General features: G+C 36.7%; 1 protein-coding gene across 1 annotated transcript in view; it reads left to right on the plus strand.

Moving 5' to 3' along the window:
* The window catches only part of CFAP47 (cilia and flagella associated protein 47), a 360,776-nt gene that overhangs the window by 260,939 nt on the left and 78,313 nt on the right, over positions 1-21,524 (plus strand). The window contains exons 53-56 of the mRNA XM_075774464.1: positions 1,983-2,090; positions 6,454-6,565; positions 14,027-14,131; positions 17,938-18,094. Of these exons, the coding sequence (XP_075630579.1) occupies positions 1,983-2,090; positions 6,454-6,565; positions 14,027-14,131; positions 17,938-18,094 (482 nt within the window). The remainder of the gene's footprint in view (positions 1-1,982; positions 2,091-6,453; positions 6,566-14,026; positions 14,132-17,937; positions 18,095-21,524) is intronic.

The following is a 21,524-nucleotide window of genomic DNA, read 5'->3' on the forward strand; positions in this document are numbered from 1 at the left end:
TAAATTTGCAAGTTCTATAAGGGGAACGTGATCTTGTTTTTCTTTTGAGAAGGAACAAAACTATAACAGCATAACTAAAACCAGGTGAAGAACACTTTAACAGTCTTCTCATAAGTCCATTTAGCTTCAGAATCTTCCATTAATTAACAATGATCTACTAAATGAATATGGAGAGGTTTTAAATTACAATTTTTTCATTAAATTGGAATCCCAATGAAACCATGTAGGTATGATAATTAGCAATACAAAGACAGATGACCTCTTGGTCTTAGTTTCAGCTAAACCAGTTCAGCAGATATCTTAAGAATGCAGAATTGCAAAGCTGATTTTCCTAGAATTTGCTTAGCAAAGCATTATTTAGTTGAAGCGCTGATTGAAAAACAATTCCCTGTTTTTCAATGATATCAATTGACTGGCAAAAATATGGCGACGAGGAGGAGAGTGGGGTAGTGGTTTACGAGGAGGGCAGAGACAAATGACCTGTGTTCAAAGACCCAATATTTACAAAGCCAAAATCCATGTATTTCAAAGTTTTTTCAATTTGCTTGTATTGATTTTTTCCAAAGACCGAAATAATGGCAGGTATCATTGTACAATACAGCTTTTGAGCAATACTGTTTTATAAAAATGAGTACTGTTATCACTCCAGTAAATATTTTTTTCTGTGGGAATTTCTGGAAAACATGTGTTCTGAAGCTGCGAATGAGAATAGACCTCATTATTTCATACCAGATAATATTTCTGGTATTTTTCAAGTGCAGAATTTCCAAATAATAAAAATAAAGGTTTGTTTTGACTGGCAAAATTTTGAGCTCAGCCAATTGGTAGGCTGGGACTTAGGTGAATATATACAAAGATGACATAAAGCATACCTGTACATATTCAATATAATTATGCAGTACTATACTAGAAAGCTGTCAAACAGCTGCTTTAAATTGCAATAGCTCCCAAGGACTACAGTTACAGCTGGACAGAGGTACTTCCACACTACATTCACACCATCATCTTTGTCGCTGAAGCCATGCTCTGTTTCCTTTCCTATGGTAGCAGCAGCTGGAAAGAAGTGTTATTAAAGTGTCTGTGGCAGGTGTACCTTTTCAAATGGATGATTCTTTCCTAAGCTATTTTATCCTCCCTTTAAAGGCTCTGTTGGCACAGAGGATAGTCTGGAACCATAAAGTCATGGAACAGACATAGTTATCTATCATTTAGAACAAGAACTGGTCCTTAGTGGGTCATGGGTTTGCACAGTGCATTTCATGTAAGTTTTTATATATTTACAGTGCTTTGGTTTAATGTTATTATGACTCTGCTACTCAGAAAAGCAAGAAATAGAAAAAGAAATCTGCAACAGGAAAGGAATGCGTTAGAATGTCTGTCACAGAAATATACTTCTGTACATATCTCACCTAGCAGCAAGCAATTTTCAGTCTTGACAACATTTGATTGTATATCAAAACAGTATATTGAATATTCCTTTGAAGCATATCTCTTTGTCATGCTCATATAAATGTATATTCCTCAGTTTTCATCACTAGATTTGAAAATATTTTCCTTTTTAAAATCAGTGAATACTATTTCTATTTCTTTATTCTTTGAGTTCAAAATGGCTAGAAAGGAAATACTGTGACATTGAAATGAAATCAAAGCTTACCCTTGTATGTTAGCACTTGAAATGCTTTTGAGTTGTATTTTTGAAAAGTAAAAACCCAGAACAACAAAAAAACCCAACCCTGGAAACAACTTTTTATGCTAAAAATTTAAGAAAAATTAAGAAGAAATTTTGTTGCATCAGTAATTATAAATATTATTAGTTTTGGTAGCTGAATTCAGATACCAGCAAGAAGCGTTACGGTAAAACTGGGAGCTAATTAAAGAACTGACTGTACTGAGCTCATTAAGTTTTCCTGAATTTTAATCTGTACATTTTTATTTGTCTGCAGAAACGCTGTGTCATATTAAGCTTATGTATCTGTTTTTAGTGTCATATTCCTGTCAGATATGGTTGGAGAGTTTTGGTACGCACTGAAGTTGATTGTAGAGAAACCATTACCAACTACTCTACCGGAAATAGAATGTGAGCTTGGAAAGTAAGTATGTACTTCATAGTGCTGAACTTGGTCGCTGGTTTGAAGTATAATGGGAAACATACAAAAAGTTTACATCAAAAAGCCAGAATAGTGCTGTAGGTGTACTATACGAGTTTGCAGGTAATTTTCATAGATATATGTGTAGATAGGTGAAATTCTCCTTGCAGAAAAACAATTTAAATGGAATTGTAGCCTATATGCAGTCTTCCTCTGAAGTCTTTATATAGAAATCACTGTGAAAATGCTGCAGAATGTAATCATAAAGAACCATAATACAGAGCTCTGTAGGATTGCTTTATTTTCTGTTTCTTTTCTCTTTCTGAACTAAGAATATATATGACAGTCCTGCTTTACAAATGCTTGTTTACCAGTTATCAATTTCTTTTAGCCTCTCAAGAAATGGCAAAGTAATACAACTTCTGTCCTGCAGATCCTCGGGATAGACATGGTTGAAACACTGCAAGTATTAAGAAAATTAACTACTTCGAGCAGACAGAGAAATGAACCTAATTCTTGTCTTCCTTCAACAAAATTTCATCTTGCATTTCAATAGCATAATTTTTAGTTCTGACTTTCAAGACGAAAATCAAAACTTTTAGGATAAGACTTTAAAGAATGCCAGAATTTCACTAGTGCTCTTCCACCTATTACCTCTGTGTAGTGGTAGGTTCTGTAGACACACTGGTCTTCTGAATGCTAATTTCCCCTTACTTCTGTATATCTTATCTTTGACTAAATCTATAAATAATATGCATTACAGACTGAGCAAAAAATGTTGTTAGAGAGTACAACATGCAATTTTTTGATTAATTTTTTTTGAGTGAATATATTCTGCTGTTCATATATGATGCGCAGACTAGAGTTACCTGGCAATGACTTTGTTAGTTACTATGTTTTTCTAAGAAAATCAGTAGGGCTGTCCATTTCCTGTTTGTTACTTTAAAATTCTGGGCTGACTGGAGTAAAAACCATAATTTTTCTCTACTGGCTGACACTGTTAGGGATTAGAAATAACTTAAAACCTTTTCATTCAGACTATCTGGCATTCCTAATTTTCTCTAACATGCACTACCTGTGAACTACTGGTCTGGCTGAGAAAGTCAAGTCATCCTTTCCCACTGCAAATAAAATGTATGTTGGAAAGGATTAGCTCCATTAACTACAACAATTGCCTGTCAAAACTATCATCTCAAATTAATTGAATTCCATGTTTTATTTTTTCAAATGAGATTTCTTTTAACTTTACAAGTAGATGCATGTTGTAATTCCCATGCATATATAAATGAACTCATCTACATCTACCCTGGGCAGATAGCGGTGGAAGAACGAAGAAGTTCTATTTAGTTTAATTATTAGCAACAACAGCAACAGCAATAATGTATAAAGGGAAATGAACACTAGTCTCTTTCATATATCTATCTATATATATTATAAAACAGTAAAACAAAACTAACAAACTTCTTCCTTTTCTGTTTGCATTATCTGCCCTATTTTGGTTTCATAAAGTCTCCTGCTTCTTGTTCAGTTATTTCCTGCAACACTCTCCTTTTTCCAGAGATTTATTTCTATTGTGTCATCAGCATAATGTCCTCTTCTTGAAGTGCAAAATTTTGGACAATGGCAATTGATGATGGCACTGAGGTTACAGTTAAATTACTGAGAATTGCTCTACCTGCTGAAACGATGAGATAGTCCAAGTAAATTGGCTGCATTAATGTGTACTGAATATGTAAAGGCAATGCAGGTAGACATCTATGTCTTGTCTGTTTAAGAAACGTATCAATTTGTTTTGTTTTGAATGGATGTACTTCCTTGCTATGTTCCCAGAGACATGGACTGTAAATGCCATAAAATGTTTGAAGCATTTCTGGTTGGTGAAGCTGTGTAGTTCTTTGAGACTAACTTCCATTCTACCACCTTTTTCTTGAAGGTGGAAGAAGCATTATCACATGTGATATCCTTCTAAGAATAATGTTTTTCATTATGTGCTCACTGCATTCTTTTTTCTATCAATCTGAAAAAATTAAGTATTTGTGTCCTTGAAACATCACTTGGAACTGGATTAGGAGCCAAGAACCTATTGATACACTTAGAATCAATTTCTAAACAATTCTTGAAAGAGAAAATAACAACTTCTAACAGTGTGTCTTTTAATCCTTCTTCAGATACCCTAACATTCTACGTTTATCACAGTCAGATCTGCTTTTTGTTTCTGTCAAGGTAGATTTAAAACATCCTTTAGCATATGCCTCTAAACAAGGAAACCTCCTTGATATTCTCCATCTTCATTTATCCATCCTGTTACAGGCTCCACAGTGCAGTCATTGAAGATGAGTCAGTCAAACAATCTTCACGGTGGTCTTGAATTTACTGTCATACGCAACAACTTTTTCTAGCATAACCACAGTAGTCAATCTATGTGAGGTGGCAGAGGTTCTTAGTGGATTTTGATCACTTGAAGACCCTCTAACAGTCAAAGAATAGCTTACTGAAATTTCAGATATACCAACATAGTTTTTCCTTTGACAAAGCATTATATATGAAAGAGACCAGACAAAAAAGTAAAGGCTGGAGACAGTAAATGTGAAAAACAGGAGTTAGAAAGTGAATCTGAAGTTCTTGTGTGAAAGTTTCCTGGTATTTCTCTAGTCTCTGCTGCTGAGAGTGAACAGTGTTAGCCAAAAACAAGTCTGCCATTTGGCTGCTGGGAATTTATATCACTGCAGATGATCAAGGAACCCACCTGCACATAGGTTTTTGGGTCTGAAGTTACAGTTGTAAAGCTTGACTAAAATAGCTTCTCTTCTGAATGTTGCCTTTTATATTTTCTTTTTCCTTAGTGATTTAACTATGATTAACTGACTAATTTTTTCCAGAGGATAAATATGTGGAGCAATCTGGCAGTTGACTTGCCACAGCTTTGACTGGAGGAAATTTCCATTAGGTAGATAAATCATGGCAAAACCAATATATGTATCTCATTTTTCAAACTTTTCTTACTTAGTGTTTTCACTGATTCACCTTGAATCTCTTTTCTTGGTATTATAACCAGAATGTGATTTATGGTCATATATCTTTATTAAAGACAAATAATATATTATTTTGATCAGAATAGAGGAATTTTTGGGAGTCTTATGAATTCTTTTGAAAATTGTGCTCCCTATTGTAAGTATCTTGTGTTTGTTTAGTCTTTAATTAAAAAATAAAGAAGGACAGTCTGTAAAATAGAGTGCCAGCTGATTTAAAGCATAACATTTAGGCAATCAGCATACTCCAATCTTTGTTCTGGGACAGCCACAATACTCATTAAAATACATAATCTACATGTGCAACATAATGTTTACCATTATGCTGTAATGAACAATGCAACAATTGTACAAAACAAAACAGATTTTGAGTCCATGAAGAGGAAGAAAGGAGGGAAGGAGGCAGAACCTCCATTGAAATGGCTGGTGTGGAACACTAAGTTTGTTCTGAGATCTCAAGATTACAAGATGATGAAGAAGAATAGTTGCCTAGTGGCACTAAATCACAAGCTATTTGCAACACCACTCAATTACAAGCTTTTCCTGTAAACCATTGCTTAGACAAAAAGGAGTTACAGATATCATTTATCTGATTACCTTTAATTTCTGTGCAGTGCTTTTCCTGAGGCAGGCTGAGTCCATGGATAGACTACAGAATAATAAGACATACTTAAAAGTATTTTACTTTTTGGAACCAAATTTTTTTGTTGGCCTTGGCACTCTGAATTATCTATTTGACAAAAATGTTTTATTCCAAAATTAGATTTACAGAAAATAAAAAAAGAAAGGTGAGACATAAATCTGCAAATTGGAGCCTAGGTTTAAATGTGAAGCTGTGGTATCAGAAATACTAGGATTCATTTCCACATTCTCCTATCTAAAAGTTAGGCATCAAGTTTAAGACATTAAGTCTAGGCTCCTCCTGTAGACAATGAAAAGAGATTCCACATCTTAGTGATCTACATTATGATGAATTCTCCCTGAAAATCTTTTTCTCCTTGTTGAGAATTGAGGGAGCTAGCCAGTCCTTTTAACCAACTATCCTAAACTAACTTCCTGGCAACAGAAGTACAGCAAGACAAATTCTGCCCTTATGAATGACCCAAGTATTAGAATGGTTATTGGTACTAGGTTTTATTGTTATTCATAAGTATTAATAATATTAATTAATGCTATTAAATATGTGTCCATACCAGTAGAAAAATACTAGTGCAATAAAACATAATTCTCATTTTTAAAAGTACTCATTTTTCAAGAAAGAAAACAAGTGAGGAATAATAAAATGCAATGGAGTGAGCTTTGTAATGAATAGTCATTGCATATATGTATTTTTACAGATGGGCTCGTCTATACATACCTCTCTTTAATCCTACACATGAAACTCTGGAGCTAGAAATTTTTAACAGCAATCCTAGAAATTTTTCAACCGAGACTGATCCAAAACGCCCTGTAAGTAAGATTTCTGTGCTTTCAAAAATGTGATAGAAGAGCACTTTCTTTTCAAAACATATTGAATTGTGTATTGTACTGTGGGTTCAGAATACACAATATAGTCTCAAGGATTAGAGGCGTTATAAGTATATATTCTAGAGATTTTATAGTTTAAGGATGGAAACAATTAAACTTGAAAAATAACACAAGCTGAAGTATAGGTTTTTTTCCCCTGGAATGCTTTGTGGAAAGATTTTGAGATGGACTGCAGTATTGGTTGCAAATAATATTCAGGGGATGTTAGAAGGAGAAGTTGTAAACAAACCAGCTGTATTAGAAATCTCACAAGTTGCTAAGAATCAACAGGATAACTAGGTAAATATTTAGGTAAGTAGATAACATATTAATGTAAAAATATAAGAATATCTCATAGTCGTGGCAGTTATAACCAACTTGCAGGGCCTATGAGTAAGAATTTGATCAATTTAACCGCAAGGAAGCGTCAAGCAAATACCTGGAATCATTTTACTCTCCAAAATCACATTTACCCTAAGACTGATTTCTACTGAGAAAAATCTTCATCCTGTTACTATTATGCATATTACTTTTTCCTCCTCCATCACAGAAGCCCTTCCATCTTGCTGCGTAACATTTTTGTCCTTTCAAGGACTAAGAGTCGTATAGATGGGCTCAGCTTTCATATTTTCATTGATATTGGCTAGAGCTGGATTGGTCAGGATCTTGAAAAATATTTGTTATTGACCATTGATTACTAGTTATTAGTACAGGTCCTATAAAGAACTCTGGATATTATGAAAACTTAATGCTATTAAATATGTGTCCTTTTATGATGAGGAGATGAGAAAAGGGAAGAGAGATGTGTGGAAACTGGTGCAAGGGATTCAGGTGACCTCTTATTAGGATGTGAGTATAGAGCCTTTAATGTGAAAAAAGAAAATGAAGAAAACTGTTGTGGACAGGAAAGAAATGGCAATTGCACCTTTTCTAGACATAAGGAAGATAATACAGGGGAGACATAATACACCAGAAGGCTGCGCTGGTATTCATTGAGATCTGGACAGTCTAGAGAGTTGGGCAGAGAGGAGCCTAATTCAACGAGGGCAAGTGAAGGGTCCTGCACCTAGGGAGGAATAACCCCATGCAGCAGCACAGGTTAGGGGTTGACCTGCTGGGAAGCAGTGCTGCGGAGAAGGACCTGGGAGCCCTGGTGGACAAGTTGAACGTGAGCCAGCAGTGTGCCCTCATGACCAAGAAGGCCAGTGGTATCCTGGGGTGCATTAAGAAGAGCATGGCCAGCAGGTCGAGGGAGGTTATCCTCCCCCTCTACTCTGCCCCGCTGAGGCCACATCTGGAGTCCTGTGTCCAGTTCTGGGCTCCCCAGTTCAAGAAAGACAGGGAACTACTGGAGAGAGTCCAGTGGAGGGCTGGAAAGATGATGAGGGGACTGGAGCATCTCTCTTATGAGGAAAGGTTGAGAGAGCTGGGACTGTTTAACCTGGAGAAGAGAAGACTGAAGGGATCTTATAAATATCTGAAGGGCAAGTGTCAAGAGGATGGGGCCAGACTCTTTTCAGTAGTGCCCAGCGACAGGAGAAGGCGCAATGGGCACAAACTGGAACACAGGAAGTTCCATCTGAACATGAGAAAAAACTTCTTTAGTGTGAGGGTGACCAAGCACTGGAACAGGCTGCCCAGAGAGGTTGTGGAGTCTCCTGCTCTGGAGAGATTCAAAACCTGCCTGGACGTGATCTAGGTGATACTACTTGAGCAGGGGTTTGGACTAGGTGATTTCCAGAGGTCACTTCCAACCCCTACCATTCTGTGATTCTGTGATATACACCAGAGCTGGCTTATTTGTACAAACTGGTATAAGGATCAGAGGGAGAGGAGAGGAATACTGTAATAAGATCCTAAAATAAAGCTGAGAAGGCAGAAAATGGATTGTATGGGTAAAATAGAGGAATGCTATAAAGTCATAACATGCAATTATTGCTTTGAGCTTTCAACCTCAAATATAGCAGTACAAGACCAAATGTTCTTAAAAGGGGCTTTAAAGATAACAGCTAAAGGAAATCACACTTATTTACTGAACTGCCCTATATTTTGTGTATGTAGTATTACATTAAATTAAAAATTTTAAATATGAAGTGTTTATTTTAGTCTGTCTTTTATGTCATGCTTATTAACTCATCTTCAAACATTATGATAAACCTTGACAAGTGCTATTACTAATCATTTCATCAATTGATATCTGAATAGGAGCTAAGAAACAAAATGGATACAAACTATATTAATCATCTAGGAATATTATACATTTTATGTTTAGGTCATTGGCACAGAAATTGATTCAATTTAATTATAGTGACTTTTGGCTCCTGTAGATAGTATGTTACCTTGTTCAGTAAATTAAAAAAAAAAAAAAAATCTTCTCTTTTCAGCTCTCCTAATTTATCACCAGAGATTCATATATCACCAATAACTATATTACGTTGCTTAAGAAAAGACGCGTTCAACACTAACTGCAGTAATTTTCTTTCTTTTCTTTCTTTCTTTTCTTCTTAATAGAATATTCACTCCTATACATCGTTTCATGCGTTGAATTCTGAAAAGTTCTTTGTGAATTACAGTAGTTCTTGCAGTTAAAGCATAGCTTTTGTGAATTTGCAATAAACAACTACCTAATATTTATTTCATGTATCTGTCCCCTTTTGAATTTATTTCTCCCATTGCAGACCCACGTTTGGACAGGTAATGTGATTTCCTTCACAGTTTTGATGACAAAGGCAGGCGTTTAAATACCTGCTTCTTCTCCTGAATATGTTGCATCCTAGGTTTAGTCCCTCCATACAGCACTGCATTCAACTTCCAGAAGAATATTGCTTGTTCTTATAAACTGTAACCTGTTTCAGGTATTTGTTTATATTAATAGCTATTTCAATGTCTTTGTGATGTGTGGAAGAAGTTTCCCGTCTTAAGTATTCAAGTGTCTGCTTTCTTTAAAACAAATAATGCTTTCTTCTCAGCATAAAAATTCTGATTTGAGCAATCCTCAGATGAAATACAACAATAAAGAGCAAATTATTAGAACAATAGATTACAGATGGCATTGTCCAATTAAGTAATGTTTGAATTATTAGAGCAATTTTAGAATTCTGCTTATTATAAATCAGTAATTTTAGTATTTCATATAATGATTCATATTTGGTTTTATATCATCTAAAATGTAGAACTGTTGAAGGTATCGGGCTGTCAGTCAGAAAATATCTCAAATGGATTTCATCAGTCACTGAGTTATGTTAGATAAACCAAATTCAACAGAGATATCAGAGAAAAATTTATATTTCTTAGAGATTAATTGCCTAAAATGTTAACCAAAATTTTGATTAATTTTTCAGAATTTAAACAAATGTGTATATCATATTTATTATACTTCCGTGTGTAAGTTTGTTCCAATTTCAGTTTGCAATGGAAGGTATTACTGAAATACCACAAGGCATTATTTTCTATAGATCAAATTCAACTTCAAGTACTGGCATCATTAATAATAGGCTCTCCTGAGGTCCAGCTGAATTATGCTCAAGTACTCCTGAACTTCTGGGTGCTTAATGAAGTCTAAATGAAATTCGAATGCCTTAAATCTCTTGTCAGCTTCATGTAAATTAGAAGCAGCTCCATTAACTTCTTTGTAAACTGATGAAAATGAGAAAAGTATACATATCTTGTTAGCAGCTTTGCAATTGTAGCCATAAACAGCTTTAAATGGAATATACCATCTTGGTTTTCTTTCAAGAATTTGATAAAAGTTTTCAAGGACTTCCTTTAATGTGGTTTGGATTTTCACATCTTTTTTATTTTCTTTATTTTTTTTTTAACAAGCTATGGCTAATTTTTGTTTCCCTTCTTGTCAACCTTAGACTGTATGGATTAACTTAATGTCTTTATAAATGCTGCCAAATTCTCTAGAAGTTGGAACAGAAATGAACTCCCACAAATTTGCTGCAAAATTCCTAACTTGTTTTTCATTAGCATATTGGTTTTCTGGGGGAACAGTCACTGGGATGTTGAGTTTTGTATTTCTTTCCTAACCACCACTTACTTTATCTCTAGTAGAGACGGATTCATGTTCAGCATTTAACAGATGAAAATTCTCAATCATCAGTAATGCTGCGTTCCTCAACTTACTTCTTTCCCTGTATATAAATACATGGACAGATTTCACATGTATGTGAATTATGTTTATAGACATGTATTTATGATGTAACTTAAATGTGCAAAAAAATTACAAAAGGGGTCATCTATATTGCCAAAAAGAAACATGCTTTCACTGTAAGTCTTCAGCTTGCTATTCTCCTGGCTTATAACTAACCTAAACCTCTTTCATGAAGCTGTCTTCCATCCTGATAGGCTGTGAAGCACAATTTTTATTGAGGAAAAATAACTTAATAAAGAAGGGCTGGCAGAGAGGAGTGCAGTCTCAAAGTCCCTGTGTGCAAGCTTTATTAGTTAATGACCGAGAGTATTGTTTTGTATGGAGTAGAGAATAAATCTTTAGATTTAATGAAAATTTTCCCTCCTTTGTTGGATTTATAACAGGAATAATGCTTGTGTAGTTGCTCGGTCTTCTTCAGACTCAGTTTCTGTATTTGAACAGTGATATCTAGGATCTTATGAAGACCAATGATTCCAGTTCCCTTTCACATGAGTATCTTGGAAGACACTTATTTATGTAAACAGAATGAATGGCAGGGGATGGGTTAACTTCAGCATAATTTATTGCACAATTGTGGCAAAATATGACCTTCTTTAAACATGTTAGCATTATTTCTCAATTCTAGTTTTTAAAACAATTTATTCTTTGATTTTCAGTAGAAAATAATTTCTTTGTTTTTATCCAGTTTATTTCAAAACTAATTACTTTCTGGATACAGTAGAACATCATACTGCATAATGTAAAATGAATTTTTTAAAACATATCTATAATGTAAAAAAAAAAAAAATCTTTTTTGCTTTCAGAGCAGGCAGTCTGCTGGATTATCATAACTCCATGTTGATTATTTAGACTCATTGTGGCAGTGCATTTTCTGCATAATGATAATATGTCAAGTAATGCTTATTGAAAATGGAATTCCAGTCTGTTTTCATCTTTATGGGAGAGTTATTATTCCAAATAATGTAGATCTCTTAGTGAAATTACTAAAAATTTAAAAGCTATAGTTCTAATTTAATCATGTATTCTTATGCTGCAACAACCTGTCTTTTCCTTGCTTTTTCATTTCATTCAAAAGTATTTGGGAGGGGGTAATCACATTAAGGTTCTTTCTCCATTTGTAAGTCTTGGTTTGATAAATGGGGCTGGCTGGTTTGGACAAAGTAGGTAGGAACTAGACTGCAAATGAAAGTAAAAAAATCTCAAAAAAAGGTCTCTGGGTACTGAGCATGCCCAGGAACTCACTGAGAAATGAGCTGTTCAGGCTCCTTTTAGATAATGAACAGCTTAAATGAACTCTGGGCAGCGGGGCAGATGGGGATGGAGGTGGTTTGTAGGAGGTGACTATCCCTCAGGTCTGTTATTCTGGGTAATGCAGAAGCCTTGCAAAGGTGACAAGCGTGGGATGGAGGCAGTTGGCTGCTGGTGGCAAATGTGCTTTCAATATATCACTCACCTACGGGATGTACGAGACTGTGCAGTGTGGGCTGTGCTCCCTGTAACAGCAGAGTGGGAGTGGGCTGAGAGCGGCGAGCTGCATGCTCTGTGCATGAGACCCACCTACTTACCCTTCCAGAAATGTTTTTTGTCATGCAGTGGAAACTGTAAAATTAAATTTGTAAAGTTTGAAAAAATACAATACCACCCTCACAATAGATAAGTCTTCAAACCAATAAACTGTTACGGCAATGTTCTGATAAATTATTTTAAAACTTGCCCCCCAAAAGAGAAAAATAACATTTCAAGTTTTGTGCTATAGTTGACCACATCTGAACTCTGACCTTTCTTCTGCTCAGTCCAGCTCCCACTGCCATCAGTAGGAATGTCCGTTTGACGTACATCAGCATCCCAGTCTGTAATTGTGCCGGTACCCTATGGACATACCCAGAAGATGACTGACAGGACCAGGATGCCTGTGGCCCCTGCCTGGGTCCAGCTCTGAGATGGCAGGGAAAGCCACGGGGCAGCGAGGAAAAGCAACATAAGCCTCATCAGGGGCCTCTGCCCTGGGCTGGGAGTGGACATCTCTGTCCCTTCTTCACCCTCTGGAGCCTCCAGTTTGGCCTCAGTGCTGTGGCCACAGCCAGCGGTCCCAGTGCCGCAGTGGGCCCCCATCCCTGTCCCCATCATGGCTCTGCTCGCTGTCTCTGGATGTGGTGGGGCAGGGCTACTGGTGGAGGTCCCTGCCTTGCTGTGCCAGAAGCTCAAGCCTTCCTCAGCCCCAAGCCAAGCGGCATATCAGAGCACAGGCAGTCAAACCCCTGGGGTGGGGAGAGGTTGCAGGACTTGTTGGTGCAGTCAGGCATCTTGCAACTGTTGAATGTATTCAACAAAAATGAATGTTTTAATAACTCCTGTTCACTGCTTGTTAGTGGCCTGTTCTTCCAGGGCTGACACTTCCTTTATGAAAGGGCTTGTCAGTGCCAGCTGTTGTAGGGTGGTGTTTTGACCTTTATTAGTTGTAAATTATATTCATTTTATGAAATACAGCTTGAGTGTCCTTAATTCCTTAATTCAATCAATCATTTTTTATATTTTCTTACGTGCAAACATTATTTAAACATGTATGATATTAAAAGCCTAGAACCTTTTTAATTAAATAGACACCATAATTGCATATTCAATGATGCTAGCTGATCATTCTCTCAATGCATTTCCATTTTTATTATTCATAATGGTGTTCTTTCACTGCTTATCTAGTTCTTAAGAACATTTATGACCTCACTGTATTCAGCTTTGCTTTTCCCTGTGCAATTGAGACTCAAGTAGTATACTTCAGATGAAGAGAAAACTAACAAAATCATTGACAATGTTAGTTTAGATAAAGGTAAGCAAACGAGAGACAAAGCAGTAGTTTATTAAAACCACCATGTATTTCCCTTCTAAGCCCGTTTTTGTGTCTTTGGAGGTTAACGTGATAACCTTTTAGTGTCATCAATACGATCAGATACCAAAGTCATGTTTGCATGGTATTTGTGAGAGGTGCTGTCCATGTCCTTGGAGCAATCCGTAACGCCAGCTCTGTGGTTTCTGGGGAACGAACGTGCTGTGACTGCCACTAGGATTCTTTGCTGCAATACACTTGCTGCCTTAGCAGCCCATGTTTGCTGAGAGGAGAGAATGCATCTGGTGGAACACATCAATCACATAAACATCAACACTGTTGATACAAAGCACAAAAAAGAAACAGACTCAAAAAAATTGATTTCCCCCTTTTCTCTTTCCTTTGCTTCTTTCTTGTATTTGTACAGGTGATTGTCGCTCCTCATTCCACCACCGAAGTACCCGTGCAGTTCTGTCCGTCTGCCCTTGGAAGAGGCAATCACAAGGCATCAATAACCTTCAAATGTTCACAGGTACGATGCTGTGTTTGCTGCCCACAACACTTGGAATTCAGATTAAATAATATTTTTATTAGGCATGTACATTCAGTCTGTCAGTCAAGTTGAAATTTAATGGCTGGATGCATAATAAAAGAGGAAATGCAAAGATGTTCAAAAGTTATAATTGGTTTTAACCTTAGTTTTACACAGATATTATTCTATTTACAGTATTAAAAAGCGGTGTAATGGCATAGGAGCTAGAATAACCAATGAATAATTTTAGGTTTCTTGGTAGTTTGTTCTGCTGTTTTTAACACCAGAAGACTGGCACTTTTTAGCATTGTTACCTATGAAATTAATTTCTTCATGTTTTTTTCCCATTTTTTCATTTTTTACCTGATCTGAATTTTGGAAGGTCACACACTAGAAAAACTGAATTCTTCCTTTCAGGTTGTTTGAAAATGATTTTTACTTTGAGAATCTTAGAATTGTTTACATTTTTCTCTCTGTGAATATTCCTAATTTTAAATGAGACACAAGTAAATAAAGAACCATGAGTCATCCACATGACTTACTAGCTGATTAAAAATTACAACTGGAAACAAAACAAAAAAACATAATATGATGTAAATGATAATATTTCATCACATGAGCTGTAGTTGAATGAATCATTTGCTTTCTGTGCAGTTTCCTCTCTGTATTCTTTTTGGGCTTTCAGATATTCTAATACACTTCTGACCTGTGAATTACTCCAATTAAGTACTACCAGGAGTTTTGAGTAGTGTTTCAAATAATACTGCAAAAGCAAATATTCTTTTATATGAAGAAAACAAATAGTGAAGGAAGTGATGTGGCAATTTTTTTTCCTGATAAAGTATGTTGAACAGACAGGTTATTTGTAGCTGGTGTTAGCACAGCATTTATTTTGAGGATCTCTCTACTTAAATATTTATTAAGGATAAAAACAAGGAGACAGCAGTTCTCATGTGAATAGTATATATCCAAGGCCAGTTGAAGAGGACAGAATGTCCTTATATTGTCTGGATCCTAATGGTACACAGAAATCTTATCTATATTTTTAAAAAAAGAAAAAAGAAATTCTTCATCAAATACAGAAGCAATAAAACAATACAACAATTCATTTAAACCTTTCAGGAACAAATTGAGCCTTGCCACCTGAATCTTGTCATCCAGTCCATCTCCTTCAAGTAATGGCAAATCTCCAAGTTTTTATTTGTGGTCAACTTTAGTCAGTATCCCATCCTTCTAGCTGCTTTGTCCAGACCCCTTTAACTTTTTCAATATATTGGTATAACCTTTATAATTTCTTAGTGCTTTTTTATGCCTGAATCTTCTGAATTTTATAAATTTTCATTCATTTTCATTGCTACAGTCCTTACTAAATTAATCCCAGACTATTTTAGTTTGCTAATTGTTATACTGATAGCTGACTGTGAATATTGGCACAGATACAGATCAGAGCATTTAATGGTACTAAGTAATATTAGAGAGAAACTGAGCCCAATATTAGATCCTATCTTGCATTATTTGCCTTCAGATTCTGGGGGTTTTTTTGTTTGGTTTTTTTAAAATCTTTTTTCCTCTTGTTTTCTTGGACTGACCATACACGATCTTGAGCTCCATCACAAAATAAGTCAGTGATGAACAGTAACTGCAGGTCAGGCACGGCAGGCCTGTCCTATAATCTATATAATTTTTTGATTGTTTTGTTTTATTTTCCAGACTGACCGCTAATTTTGTTTGGCTCCGTCTTTAACTGCTCAGTCTGACAAAGTTTCAGTGTTGTTTTAAAGGTGCTTGCGCTTGAAGTGATGGAGTTCAAAATGGCTCTGCTTGTTAACCACAAAAAAACAGTGGAAGCCACAGTCTTTAATGTCTGTAGACCACGAGCTGAGCCTTCAGCAATAAAGCTCAAACTTGATCTTTACAGCTCACCTGCACAAAATATGAACATGGGCACTCCTCCCAGCCCTGCACTGTACCTCAACGTAAAATTACTTACTATGAACGCGGTGGTTCACACAAATTTGCCGTGGGCCTGGAAAGCATTGTTAGACTAATATTGCCTCATAACTTCCCTATTAAGAGTTTTTGGGGAAAAAAAAAAATGTTACTGTGTTTGTAAGCAAGCACAAAGTATCAAGAACAAGACAGTGTAGACCACTAATAGCTTGACACATCCGGCTTTCTGAAAACATGGTCTTCTGGCATGCTCATGCCTGTGTTCCAGTCCTTCAAAATAAGCCTGCAAAGGGTGCTCAGACTTTTGTTTACATTTAACTTCTTGAGGCCGATACGGTAAGGAAGAACATGAGTCAGGAACACAAATGCTATGGCATGCTGGCTTGGCAACGGTTGGGCAGTTTCTTGTTGACTATGACCAGCAAAGGGGCTTCACCAAAGAGTTAGTCCTGTGTTGCTTCAGTCTTTGTAGAAGCAGCATTCGTCTTCCTGTCAGAATCTGAATATTCTATTTTTATATTTTTATATAAATTTCTATTTTTATATCTTGACTTTCAGTATTGGGTGGTCTTTACATCAGTATATAAACAGTTTTTACTCTTTTTTTTTTTTTTAATTAAAAACCTTTGGCCTTGGATGACTTTTACCCAAAAATTTCATTCAGTAAGATTAAAATGTCTTTTTTTGTATCGAATTGAAAGTTTCTCTATAAAGGCATGCAGTTTTGCTGTCCAAATCTATTTTCTGAAGACATGATATGCCATTTAATTTATCCTTGTTTAGGCTGAGAAGTCTCAATATATTAGTCACTTTTTACTGTAAGTATTTCCAGATTTGTTGTTAGATTTTTGAACCCTATTACAGATATTCCTTATTTTTTTCAGAAAGGCTATGCAGAAATAAATGCAATACTTCAGATGATGAAAATAGTGTTTTGATTTTATTTATTATTTTGTATTCTCATTGTGATGTATACCTTTTTGAGTGATAATGAACAAAACAGATCAAAGGGTCACTTTGAGCAGTTTGTAATACGCCTCAGATTTTAGTCTGTATTGTTATTATTTAAAGGCAGCAACACGAATATACAAATTAAAAATTTTCCTTAAAATAATGGTAGTATCTTTATATTAACCATTCACCTTTGCTGCTCATTCACCTTTAAAGGTTCCATAATGGGTGGCATTATTAACATCACTCTTTATAACCTTAAAGGAGTAAATGCGGGGCAGGCAACTCTTAAATGTAAAGCTGAAAAAAATTGTCAAAATTAACACATCAATTTAATTATATTTTCCTTTTTTTCTGCTCTGTGGTCATAGTCTGTATCCACTAGTTCTTTCCAATATTCTTGATTCTTCTCTATATAGTGGTTGATGTTCTTTATTATCTTTGGAATTAACAATTTTAGCTTTTTGTGTGATTCTACTGCTGTCCCATCAAAGAATTATTTTACTTCTTCTTTTGTCTTCTGAAGAGAACTTCTCAGTTCATCTGCATTCGGGTTCTAATATATGTGCTTTGAATTGCCCTCTTGCAACCACCTATGTCTTTCCATTCACTACACTGCAAGCTCTGAGTAACTTCATGGAAGTTAAATACTCCGTGCTCAGAGTAGCACAGAAATTAAAAGCAAAGAGATGTAAACATCTCCCTGAGTGGAACTATTGGTTGCCAGATAGCAATAGAGTAACATAGCAGCTTGAGGGAAGAAGAAAGAAAGAAAGAAAGTGTTAAAGAGCAGTCCACTTACCACAGAAAAGAGAAATAGAACACAAGAAGAAAGAAGTAGACAAAATGCCTTAAAATGTACAGATCAGACTTGTCAAATAATACATAACATGTTTCATCTACAGCTGAAAGAGTGGATATTTTACCTTTCGGGGACTGGTCTTCCGCCTCAGGTGATGGAACCAACCAGCATAAGTGCATGCATTGGCCAGCATTCTTCTGTCATCATGTCCTTCAAAAATCCAACTCTTGAATACGTGGTGGTAGATGTCGTGCTGACAGGTACAGGGGTTTGAATTTTTTTGGGGTAGGGGGAGGAATTAAATCTCCTTGGGTTGCATTACAAGTGTGTGTGGAATGTGACTGTGTTTGCGTCATTCCATTTCCTGGCAACAGAGATATTGTGTATCATTCACCTCCACCCTGAAAAGCTCTGCAGACTGTGCTATGGAAGCTAAGAAATAGCACAAACCTTTAACTGTTCACAGTAGATCTCTTAGGTCATACAGCATCATGTATACATGCAGCTGGTTATTGGCTGTTGCCTGCACTGTAGCATTTAGGCAAGAGGAGACTCCTGGGGAGTGGTTTGGGAGCTGTATGTCTAAGCCAAATAGCTAATGTTTTGGTTTGATTTTGTTCCTCAGTTATTTTCCAAAATATTTAGTATTATTTTGTCACATTCTAGATAACTAAAGGAGTGAATTAGAGCAAAACATTTGAGTTTTTTTCTGATTGGCCTTCCAAGCAAGTATGTTTCAGCAATATTTTCAAACATACTTTAAAAAATAAGGTAAGATCCAGAATTATCAAAGATCGCCAAGTCACTGTCCATACTGAAATTTCACAAATGCTGTAGAACTCAAGTTTGAGGTCCCAGATTCTCCTAGATGACTAAAATTAATGCAGTGAAAGAGTAAATTTCACTCTGAGTGCAGCAGAGGGCTTTAGAAGTTTCTCTGAATCTCCACTTAGTCCAACATGGAGCATCAGAAAACAGGTGCTGAAGCACTTGGTGGCATCTATGTATAACAAAAATTGAAGATAAACCTTCCAGTGGCCCCTTACACAGACCCCATGGATGGGAAAACATAAGAGAATTAAAAAATGAAACCTGTGCAAAGGTAAGTTTTAAGTCAGGTTTACACCCTTACACTATGATTTGGGGTTTGTGGCACATAGAATAAGTGAAGAAATGAGACTTTTGAAAAATGTAGATTCACGTTTATTTGTTGCATTGAACTCATGCTTTTCAATTACACGTTGTCATAGTTTAACCCAGCAGGCAGCTAAAACAACCACACAGCTGTTCACTCGCTCACCCTCCTAAGTGGGATGGGGGAGAGAATTCAAAAGAAAAAGGTAAAATTTGTGGGTTGAGATAAAGACAGTTTAATAGGACAGAAAAAGAAGAAGATGATGATGATGATGATAATAATATAATATACAAAGCAAGTGATGCACAGCACAATTGCTCACCATCCGTACCTGATACTCAGCTAATTCCTGAGCCACACACCTCCCAGCCAACCCCCCAGTTATATACAGAGCATGACATCATAAGGTATAGAATATCCCATAGGCCAGTTTGGGTCAGAGCTGTCCTGGCTGTGTCCCCTCCCAGCTTCTTGGGCACCCCCAGCCTTCTTGTTGAGAAGCTGAAAAGTCCTTGACTGCTTAGCAACAACTAAAATATTAGTATGTTATCAATATTATTTTCATCCTAAATCTAAAACACAGCACTATACCAGCTGCTAGTAAGAAAATTTAACTATATCCTGGTGAAACCCAGACAACCTTCTGAGATATGAATTAGAAATACAGAAATACAGCTTTGGCTGCATATACGGTTAATATATGCGGGATTTTGGAGATTCTTTTACCTAAATGGTGCCTGGTCAAGAGCATTTTGGTCTCATGACTGAGTGCTCTATACTTTTGCTGACCAAGTTTTTTTGGCAGACTTTAGTGCAGTTTGCCATGATTAACTGATAAAATATTTTCATTCATGACTGTTACAAAATAGAGTTCCATTCATAAATGATCAGACCACTTCTGAGTTTCTGTTGATGTTCTCTTCTTGACAATAGTAAAGGAAGCAACTGCATGCAGTGGATCCACTGTTTACAGGCTAAGTAAATCATGGCCAGGATCTCAGGAACAGTGCCAGAGCTTACCTGCTGAGCAGGGGACCTGGCAGAGAGGGGAGCAGAGTCGTGTCCAGCTTCCCACTTATCTGGCATCTAGGCACCCTTAAGTGACAAGGAGCATTGCAGATTGGGTCTGCACACAGTAACAGGGCAGTTGATGCAGCAGTTGGAGTTCAGTGCACATACAGGAGGCTCAAAAGTGCTGCTCATACTAGAAAAGGATGTGTAAATATTGACAACACACCACAAGACCTACTGTCAGGACCTTGATGTTGCAATCATTACTTCTGTAATCCAAATGGATGTCCTGAGGGTGGATGCTGCAACCCTGGTCTGAGGCAGTCGGGAGTTCTTGAGGTTTCCTCTGGCACTGCGTTATGACCTCATCAGTTAGATGTGTGCTCTGGTAGACTTCCTGGAGTCCTAGATGCAGGAATTTTAATGCATCAAGGGTAATGAACAGGAGATTGACAGGATCTTTGCAGAGACTCTGCAGAAACGAGAGCCAAACCCTTCAAGGCTGAGCAGTTTGTTGTGACCAAGAGAAGACAGAAGCATCAAGAAGACACAGAGTCCCAGCAATGAGGAAGTCTCCATTTCCATCTGCAGGTGTTCCTCTAAAGAATAGTTTCAGAGCTCTGGAAAAGAGGAAGGGGAAAAAAAGCACCATTGAGGGGGGAAGAGTCTGGGCTGAGCATCTCGGGTCTTCAGATTAGAACCAGCACTATTAAACAGCAAGCAATGAGTGCTGGTGGTTGAAGTTTTCTTCCTCCATGGGACAAAGACCGCCAATTTCCATAACAACATATCATCCCAGGAAGTTTGCTGCTTTCCTGGAACTCAAATCAGATACTGCAGAAAAGAAAAGATTGCCAAGGCTTATCTGACCTTGCAGTTGCTATACCTTGCTGTTCATTCATATAGCAAATACATGGATCTAGACTCCCTGTACAGCCAAAGAAACATTGAACAGATTGAAGGAGTCTAGAAGGTTCTGTGGACATTCTTTCCTCAAATATTTATGCATACATTTGCACAGAACTTGGGCAGAAAACAGGAAAACCAGCAGCAATTCCAGGCCGGCTGCAAATCTGCAATGTCATCACAGTCATAAAGAGAATCAGTGACAGTGTGCACAGTTGGAGCATGGTTGTGGATGGGTGCAGGCTGTTTAGGAAGAGTAGAGAAAATAAATTCAGTCACTTGTATAGCTTAGGCTACCGTGACGATGAGATGATTCAACTTATTCAAGTCTCTGTACACTAAAGTACAGAAGGGTACTCAGAGCTGGATGAGTTTTGCAGAAAATTTTTTAACAGCTCAGAAGTCATTACTTGGGAAGACTGAGAATTTCAGCAGAAGACCCAGCAATGCAGGCACCTTCTCAGTGAATAACGTACAAAAAGGAATCATGAGCTGCTGTGGATCCAGTGCAACATATGTGGGCTAAAGAAACACATCTTATATGTGGCACTAAGAGTTTATTAACAGTCTAATCAAAATCTTAGGTTTAATCAAAATACAAATGATGAGATATTATCTGTCCAACTACGATGATACTA

This window comes from Balearica regulorum, chromosome 1 (genome assembly GCF_011004875.1).
Source record: "Balearica regulorum gibbericeps isolate bBalReg1 chromosome 1, bBalReg1.pri, whole genome shotgun sequence".
Taxonomy (NCBI): domain Eukaryota; kingdom Metazoa; phylum Chordata; class Aves; order Gruiformes; family Gruidae; genus Balearica; species Balearica regulorum.